The 9,799-nt window shown below is 55.7% G+C and overlaps 1 protein-coding gene across 1 annotated transcript; it reads left to right on the top strand.

Moving 5' to 3' along the window:
* Positions 1-3,826: 3,826 nt before the first annotated feature.
* LOC107275219 (uncharacterized) lies at positions 3,827-6,069 on the top strand. Its single transcript, NM_001320450.1, has 3 exons — positions 3,827-4,362; positions 4,460-4,561; positions 4,654-6,069. Exons 1-3 carry the CDS (start codon positions 4,016-4,018, stop codon positions 6,059-6,061), a joined length of 1,857 nt encoding a protein of 618 aa, NP_001307379.1. The 5' UTR covers positions 3,827-4,015; the 3' UTR covers positions 6,062-6,069.
* Positions 6,070-9,799: the final 3,730 nt, after the last annotated feature.

Raw genomic sequence — 9,799 nt, forward strand, 5'->3', positions numbered from 1 at the left:
GATGACATATGAGAAGATCGACGTGTGTCCCAACAGTTGCATGCTATTCTTTGAGGAGGATGACAAGCTGGACCGTTGTAAGCATTGCGAAGCTTCTAGATATGTCGAGGTGACAAATGATGAGGGTGAATTGGTAGTTACGAAGGTCGCAGCTAAGCAACTTCGTCGGTTGCCCATCATTCCTCGGTTTTTAAGGTTGTTCCTCAACAAGGAAATAGCTCTGCATATGACGTGGCCAAAGAATGGGGTACGTCTCATCACTGATCCAGACATAATGGTCCATCCGTCGGACGGTGATGCGTGGAAGGCATTTGACGAGTTTGATCCCGACGAAAATCGCGTTCGTATTTTCGTCGGCCACCGAGGCCGACGAAAATAGTGAGCCGACCAACTATTTTTGTCGGCCTTGGGGAAGCCGACGAATATAGGTTGTTTTCGTCGGTACCGACGGAAATAGTTGCCTATTTTCGTCGAACTTATTTTCGGGGGCTATTGTTAGGCTTATTTTCGTGGGTTTTTGGCCCACGAAAATTTAGGCGTTTCCTGTAGTGTACGCCATCTGAGAGCAGATTTTCAATAGTTTTTTTTGTTGAAGGAAACTCCAACAGCTTTGTGGAGGCTTGGCGAGCTGTTTCTCCGTATCATCTCTCTGGCCAGCACAGAAGGCTAGCCCAGGTGAGCAGGTGTAGGTGAGGTGCTACTCCAAGGTAGCATTATATATCGATCAGTATATCACCCTTTCCAGGTTCCAGCGAGTGGTGAGTTCACGGACATGATACGTCTAATTCATGTCATGGATAAGGGAACCAATTGGTGCGCGTGGTGGGAATGTGCACTGCATCTAATATAAATATATATATATAGCTTCCATTATTGTCTAGATTCAGATTGTTTTTTGCTGGACGGTATTGATAAGGCCAGGGAAAAACATCAGAAAATACGATTATTGGACGTACGGATAATACATACTATACCAATTCGCAGGAAAACATATCTCGTGTAAATAAAATTTGGCAACAATTAACGGAATTGAACTCACCTCCACATGCCGGTATATTGAATGTGAGGGCGAGAGAAGCGGCAAACGGCCACGGAGTCGACAGGTATGCACTCAAGCTAGGAGGGGCCGTCCACGGATCCATCTGTACGTACGTGTGCGTCACATTCATGAACCGGCCGGACGGGATCTCGCAGACACGCGCAGGGGTAGCTCAGTAGCTGCTTGTAACAACAACTGGTCACCATTTATAGTGCATGCATGCATGCCCCCCCCCCCCCCCCCCCCCCCCCCCCCCCCCCCCCAACACCCCCCAGAACTATATATTCTGTACTGCATGCATGTAAACTGACGATGAGCCACAGCGGCATTATTCATAATTAAGCTGACGATGCAACCAAACAGCAGGAGCACGATGCGTGCTGCGTGCATGCACGCAGGCCACGTAGCGGCCGGCCGGCCGGCCGGCCTCCATTAAATGTTTGCATGCAGTGTGCTTGTGTGTGCGCTGCTGCCGCTGCTGGGCGCGCGCGTGGGGCGGTGCACCGGATCGATCGGAGCTAGTATTCCCTACAACGTGCAGGGATCCCGGTCTCCGATCCCATGCGTACGCCCCCACCACAGGAGTCGGCGCAGGAGTCGCCGGCCGGTGCTGCGTCGTGCGTGCGTGTGGCAATGCAAGCAAAGTCCCAGCCCAGGGGCCAGCGGCCGGGTTGAAAACCCTCCTCCGGCCTGCCTGCATGTTGCAATATACAAGGCGCGCGGCCGGGTGATTCGAAGCTTCATTCCTGCTTCCGGGCGCTGCCATGGGAATCTCTCTGGCGATCGAGCCAGACAGGCCCAGCCATATATTCCGAGCTAGTGGGGGGGATACCAGTAGCTAGGCAGTATAGCTACCTCTATCTAGATCAGTAGCTAGCTCCGCACTGGATCTGGATTCTCGAACGTATCTTAATTACATATGCATGAGATGCATTGTTTTGACTCGGATTATATATAATGCGCATCGAAGATGTATCGTCGTCGCGGCAGTGCAGGCACACCGTACCAAGTACCAACACCCCACCAGGCCGGGGGAGAATATCTGCCATCTCCCGCGCGCTTCCGTGCCGTCCGTCCAGCTCCGGCGTACCAGCATGCATGCCGGGCCGCCGATAACCGCAACGTGGGCACATGCGGCCGGCCGGGGGAGCCGCCGGCCGTAGCCCGTATAGCAGAGCTCTCTGCTCATTCACATGGCCAGGCTGCGTAAACCTGAGCTTAATCTTTATCTAACCGCCCACCCAAATAACAATCACACAGCGAATCTAATCTAGCTAACGTCTCCACAATTAATGACGACCCAAACACACACCGCGACGGTCGTCGCGCTAGCTGTGTGTTCTCCTTACTGTGTTTTCTGTGTGGTGTGATGCTCCGTATATATATATGTAGCCGGCGACGCCATGTGAGTGAGGCACAACACTGGCACACTGCACGATACGGCATGACCTGGCTGCCGGCGCCCGTGGAGGAGGTGACCCCGTACCGTACGGGTACGGGTACGGCCACACCGTGGATCGGAAGAGATCATCGAACCGGCCGGCCGGCGGGCACGCGAGCGACGTACGTGCAGCAGCTGCCGGTCTGCCGCCCACCAGTCTCGTGCAAACGTACGATCCTGTTACATGCATGACACTGTCTCGGTGCAGTGGCGGTGCGCTCCCCCAGCTAGCTGATGAATCCCACTCGCCCTGTACTGCAAAAAGGATAGAGAGCAGCAGATCTCTGCCATCCGTTGCCTTTGCCGCGCTAAATACGGCCGGACAAACTAAAGCGCATCGCCGAAAAGGAAAAGCGAAACAGAAATACGTAGTACACGCTAAACAAAAGAACAAAGGCGCGCGGCAGGCAGCAGCGGACAGTGGACACTCCCCCCAGTCCCCACAGTCCCACTGCTCCGGCGCGGGCGGCCTCGGTTCGCAGCGCGCGAAGCAAGGATTATTTGGTGGTCTCTGCGTGTGTGCTGTTGCGATTTGTCCGTGCGGCGGTCTGCTGCTGGCTGCTTCTCGCGTCGACGGGCGGCGGCGGCGAGCTAGGCGGAGTAGTGGAGGACATGTTCCTGTCGACGGCTAGGCTTTTGAGAAACTGCAGACAGCCGGGGCCGGGTCGTGACCGTGGACCGTCGAGAGAGCCGTTTGCACACAATAACGGACCTGCCAAGTGCCATGCCATTCCGCACTGCTGTTTCTCCTCTTCTGGAATATAGAGAGAGTAGAGTACACAGCGCCAGCAGCACAGCCGGAGCCGACTAGCTAGTCATCATGGCCCTACGGATGGGGCTAGCTTCTGCTCCGCTGTACGCCACTCCGCTGCACACTGCGCCTGAACACGTCCCATGTTATCCGGGCGGCACGAGATAAACGCGCAGGAGGCGCGCGGCAGAAGCGAAGAACTAGGCGAGGCGAGCCAGGAGCACAGCGCGCGCACAGGCACAGGCACAGGCACAATGCATGGTCAATGGAAGCCCTTGCCCTCCGCCGCCCGGCCCGCGAACACCTACCTAGGTCTGGGAGGAGATCGCGCGCGCTGCCTGCCTGCCGAGCGCGTGAAGCGCGCCGCATCGCCGGTCGTGGCTCCCGTCCTCCTCCCGGCGGACGCGAGACGCAGCAAGGCCGTGACCTGTCCGGGCCCGACGTGGCCGGGCTTGCCGGGCTGTTGCCCACCTCCCGACGCGACACGGGTCCCCACCCTGCCGCCCCCGGACCCGACACTCCTCGCCGTCACCCCCGTGCCCTCCGCCTCCGCCCCGACTATATAAACCGCCCTCCTCCGCTCCCACCTTCCTCCATCCACACCCATCCTTCCATCCACCATCAGGTCAGGGCATCACACTTCACACAACAACAACAACTCCTCCTCCTCCTCCACCATCAGGGATCGTCTCCACCGCTTGGCTCAACCAACTCCTCTGCTCCTGTTCAATCGACCCCACCTCTCTCGCTCCTATTCCACCGGGATCCCATTTCCATCCGGACGATGGCGGTGATGACCGACATGCCCGCGGCCACGGCGCTGCGCGCGCCGGCGCCGGCCCCGGCGGGCTGCGACGGTCAAAAGGACGCCGAGAAGCTGAGGTTCATCGAGGAGATGACCTCCGACGTCGACGCCGTGCAGGAGCGCGTCCTGGCCGAGATCCTGGCCAGGAACGCCGGGACCGAGTACCTCGCCCGCTGCGGCCTCGCCGGCGCCACGGACCGCGCCGCCTTCCGCGCCAAGGTGCCCGTCGTCACCTACGAGGACCTGCAGCCCGACATCCAGCGCATCGCCAACGGGGACCGCTCGCCCATCCTCTCCGCGCATCCCATCTCCGAGTTCCTCACCAGGTACGCGCATTTTTTTTATTCATTGGGATTTCTGCCTGTGTTAGGTGTTGACGTCGCCTTGTATAATTGGATTCGATCGCTTCCATTCCTAATGAAGCTCTGGGACTTCGGCCGGCGAGCGCAAGCTGATGCCAACTATCAAGGAGGAGCTCGACCGGCGCCAGCTGCTGTACAGCCTCCTTATGCCCGTCATGAACCTGTAATAAGCTCACCATTGCTACTCGTCAGCCAGTAGCGAATTATACTCGCACGGAGGGATGGCATGATGATAATTCGACGTGACACACACAGGTACCTGCCGGGGCTGGACAAGGGCAAGGCGCTCTACTTCCTGTTCGTCAAGTCGGAGACGACGACGCCCGGCGGGCTGACGGCGCGGCCCGTGCTGACGAGCTACTACAAGAGCGAGCACTTCAAGAACCGGCCGTTCGACCCGTACCACGACTACACGAGCCCCACGGCGGCCATCCTGTGCGCCGACGCGTTCCAGAGCATGTACGCGCAGATGGTGTGCGGGCTGTGCCAGCGCCACGACGTGCTCCGCGTGGGCGCCGTCTTCGCGTCGGGCCTGCTGCGCGCCATCCGCTTCCTGCAGCTGCACTGGGAGCAGCTCGCCGACGACATCGAGTCCGGGTCGCTGACCCCGCGCGTGGCCGACCCGTCCGTCCGGGACGCCGTCGCGCGCGTGCTCCGCGGGGACCCGGAGCTGGCGCGCTTCGTCCGCGCCGAGTGCTCCCGCGGCGACTGGGCGGGCATCGTCACCCGCGTGTGGCCCAACACCCGGTACCTGGACGTGATCGTCACCGGCGCGATGCAGCAGTACATCCCCACCCTGGAGTACTACAGCGGCGGCCTCCCCATGGCGTGCACAATGTACGCCTCCTCCGAGTGCTACTTCGGGCTGAACCTCCGGCCCATGTGCCGCCCGTCGGAGGTGTGCTACACCATCATGCCCAACATGGGCTACTTCGAGTTCCTCCCCGTGGACGAGGCGAGCGGCGTGGCCCCCGGCGACGCGGCGCAGCTGGTGGACCTGGCCCGCGTGGAGGCCGGGCGCGAGTACGAGCTGGTGATCACCACGTACGCGGGGCTGTACCGGTACCGCGTCGGCGACATCCTGCGCGTGGCCGGCTTCCACAACGCGGCGCCGCAGTTCCGGTTCGTGCGCCGCAAGAACGTGCTGCTGTCCATCGAGTCCGACAAGACCGACGAGGCGGAGCTGCAGCGCGCCGTGGACCGCGCGTCGGCGCTGCTCCGCGCGCGCTGCGGCGGCGGCGCGGCGGTGGTGGAGTACACGAGCCACGCCTGCACCCGCAGCATCCCGGGCCACTACGTCATCTACTGGGAGCTGCTGGCCACCACCAAGGCCAGCAAGCAGGGGGCGGCGCAGGCCGTGGCGGGCGACGTGCTGGAGCGCTGCTGCCTGGAGATGGAGGAGGCGCTCAACTCGGTGTATCGACAGAGCCGCGTGGCGGACGGATCCATCGGGCCGCTGGAGATCCGGGTGGTCCGGTCGGGCACGTTCGAGGAGCTCATGGACTACGCCATTTCCCGCGGCGCGTCCATCAACCAGTACAAGGTGCCCCGCTGCGTCTCCTTCCCGCCCATCGTGGAGCTGCTCGACTCCCGCGTCGTGTCGCGCCACTTCAGCCCGGCGCCGCCGCACTGGGCGCCAGCTGCTCGCCCGTCGTCCGACTAGACCGCGGTGCAGCGTCACGTTCGCCGCTTGATTGGTCGCACCTAGTAGTAGTAGCAGCAGCAGCATTAGCGTTTGTTTTTTTTTTCTGGTCGTGTCAGGCGGGGCAGTGATGATGCTTGTGTTAATTATTAGGCCAGTCGCTCTGAGCTAGAGGAGTGTGTCGATGTAATGTGGGTGTGGGTGTGGGTGGGTGGACACTCTGCAAGTTGTTGCTGGGTGTTGTTGATCACTGGTAGTGCAGTGCTTAGTGAGTGGTGCCGTTGCTAGTACAAGTACTAGAGTTGTATCCCAACAAGGAAATGTGAGTATTGACGTGCCTGGATGGTGGTATGGTATCGCTGTGTTTGTCGCGTTTTCACTGCTAGTGGTAGAATTGGAACTCGTCAGGGATGATTTGCTGCAAATAATGATAAAATCCAGAGTTGCAGCATGAGTATCGTAGACCGGAAAGCCAAGCCCTCGAGCGGAGCATCAATAGTCAAAAAGGTAGCCTGCTACGTCCTGCAGAGAACAGCAGACTGCAAGTCTAAAGTCTCTGCCCTTTCGCCCTGGCTTTTTTTTGTAGCACAAGCACAAGGGTTCTGGCGTAATTATGAGTGATTCCTATTTAAAAAAACAAAACAACTCAAGAAAATACAAAAAATGTTAACGTAAAATAGATATATTATTATAAAAATATGATTAACAAATAATATAATAATATTTACTTAAAATTATACTACTAAATACTAATAGAGTGAGTACAGGTTAGAGAGACAAAAGAGGAAGTGCCCTTTGAATTGATTGTTGCATCCGGCTGGTATCGTAGGGGCGGCGATAGGGGCTGCATCGGTGTTGTTGGCCGTCACTACGGCAGGAGCGGAAAATCTCAGTCGACGGAGCAGATTTGTCCGGTCCGCGGTGGGTCGTGGTCAGGTCAGACGACGGCCAGTGCCCAGTAGCCATGTCCCTGCCGTTGGACGGGACCCCATTTTCTATTTCCACTCCCGAGCCAAAAGCCAAATCGCCTCACCCACCCCTCGCCTCTTTTGGCCAAAAAGCACGGTCGTTTTCGAAAATCACAGGCGTGTGGATGCACCTAGGCACAGCAGGTTTCCCGCCGGCGTGTGCTGCGTGCTGCACACCTCCGCCGTTGCCTTCTGCTTCGCCTTCCCTCGAGCTGCGGTGGATGCGCTGCGCGGGCGAGTGGCAATGTGGCATACGCACGCCCAGGCGCTGCGCGCGACTCGCAGCCGGTCGATCCTGCGCTTGCGGATTTCCTTTGCGATTTCATGGCGCGCCCATCCCTTGTATGTTTGCTTCGTTGGATATAGGCCTGCGCGAAATGCTCATAGCTCGCCGGCTGGTTCGGTTCGTGCTTAGCTCCGATTAGCTTGGACCGGCTTGTTTGAATTTTTTTACAAGCATACTAGGTTGGTTTGTTAACGAGCTATCACATTTCAGTAAAACGAAACTATATACATATTATTTACGTAATAATTGATAAACATGTTATATGTATGTATGGTGTGTATGACCTATGAGTTAACTAATGATTGATGAACTATGTTTATGTGTTAAATTGGTCTATGTAAATATAAATATGAGTTAAACTGATGAACATGTGTGTGAATTGTGAATTGATGAGTTGTGTTAATTTATTGTTACATTAGTGTGGCCTAGGAAACTATGTGTATAATTACTATATTCTATTGTTAAATTAGTTTCAAATTAACTAGAAATTGATTATTATATGCATATTGTTTTTCTGCTCTGTCTCGCGAGCTAAACGAACCAGCTTGAGCTCGTAAACGAGCTGACTTTGTGGCTAGTTAGCTTAACGAGCTGAGTCGAGCCAACTCGTTAGTTTAACCAGCTAGCTCGGACAAGCCGAGCTGACTCGATATCCAACCCTAGTTGGGTACGCGTGTAGAAATGAATGTCGTGTTTGGGGTTAATGCCATCTCTAGCAGGCCGTGTAAACGTCTGTGCAAAGTATTATTATGCGATCTCTAGCAGGCCATGTAAACGTCTGTGCAAAGTATTATTATGCGTTGTAGATTACACTGTTTGCAGAGTGTGATTTGAAATAGAAAGTGAGATAGGGATTGTGATAGGAAGTGAGATAGAAATATTGGCTCCCCACTAGCTTAGACATAAAAGTGGATATTCTAATAAATAAATTTAATATTTTAAAGTAGATATATACGAAATTTGATGTTGATAATTTCTTATATTATCAAGCACATTATTATTATAAATAAGAATGAAATTTTGCACAAATTATTTTATGCGTTGTTCACTCCCTAGAACAAAAATACGGTGAAAAAAATCTGAATCTGCATTTGTATCTGAATTATATATCTATTATTTAAAAAGTTATATGACAAATTTAAGGTTTACTTTTTAAATTTTTACAAGTGCAATATAAAAACAAAAATATAAATTTATATAACAAATTCTATATTCTATTTATTCTTAATAAAAAATTAATATCTAAATAAATATTGGTTTCATCCCTACTCCCAACTATCTTGGCCACGACATGCATGGCTGCACAAAAGCTGGCTCCTATTTGTTTTGTTTGATTAGGGTGTACAAGTTATGGCGGCCACAAGTTCTTTAAGTTTATTTATGTGCTAGCTTTTCATCACAAGTATGGTGGCCGTTTTCTTTGTCACAGCTGCGACACACCATAACTAAGACTCTGTTTGTTTGCTTCCATAAGTATATAATTCAACTTATCTCTACTACTAATTAAGTGAGTAGTGTAGGCGTCCAACACCGCATGGCGCACGGTTCTGCCATATCGCGCCGCGGACCCTCCTCCCTTCTGCTCCCCGCCATCACCGCCGATCCGCCCTCGCCCCCCATCCCCCGCCAATCTCGGCGTTTGCGCCCTCTCGTCCGTGGCCCACATGCTCCGTCCTCGCCCCCATCCCCCGCCAATCTCGCCGTCGGCGCGCCGCTCGCCATCCCCGCAGGCCATCATTGCGTGCGCGGCGCCCGTGAGACGCCCGCCACCCGAACCCTAGAACCCCGCTGCTTCCTCGCGGCCCCCAAACGCAGCGGATCCGGTCGGAGATACTGCACATGGGAGCGACGAGGACCGCCCCCGCCCATGGACTCCCCGAACAGGAAGCAGGGCAGGCTCGCGTGCTCCTCCCTCACCCTGACGGCGCGGCGCCGTCGCCCTTCCGGATCTGTCGTCCTTTCGCCGGCGCCGTGATGGACCCAAGCGATTTCAACTCCGCCGCAGGTACACCCATTGACCCTCTCCTCAGACGCCCGCCACCCGAACCCTAGAAGCCCCGCTGCTTCCTAGCGGCCCCTAAACGCAGCGGATCCGGTCGGAGATACTGCGTATGGGAGCGACGAGGACCGCCCCCGCCCATGGACTCCCCGAACAGGAAGCAGGGCAGGCCCGCGTGCTCCTCCCTCACCCTGACGGCGCGGCTGGTTGGTGTCGGGTTACTTCTCTTCTCATCTGATAGTAGTAGGAGGCTAGGAGCGGCCAGTGCCCAGCGGGCGGACGGAACTGGGAGCCTTGCCGTCGGGTCGATGGAGACGTCGGTGCGCATTTCCCCGGCAACCGCGTGCACGTCGTACTGCGTACTCCGCTGCTGCCCACGCGGGCGACAGCCCGATAGGCTCCAATCCATTGTGCTAGGAAAAATGCTGGGCATTTCATATCATAGAACGTGAAATGGCCTTTGACTGGTGGGGTTCCAAATGAGATGTCACTGAACGAAGATCATG

This window comes from Zea mays, chromosome 1 (genome assembly GCF_902167145.1).
Source record: "Zea mays cultivar B73 chromosome 1, Zm-B73-REFERENCE-NAM-5.0, whole genome shotgun sequence".
NCBI classification, from domain to species: Eukaryota; Viridiplantae; Streptophyta; class Magnoliopsida; order Poales; family Poaceae; genus Zea; species Zea mays.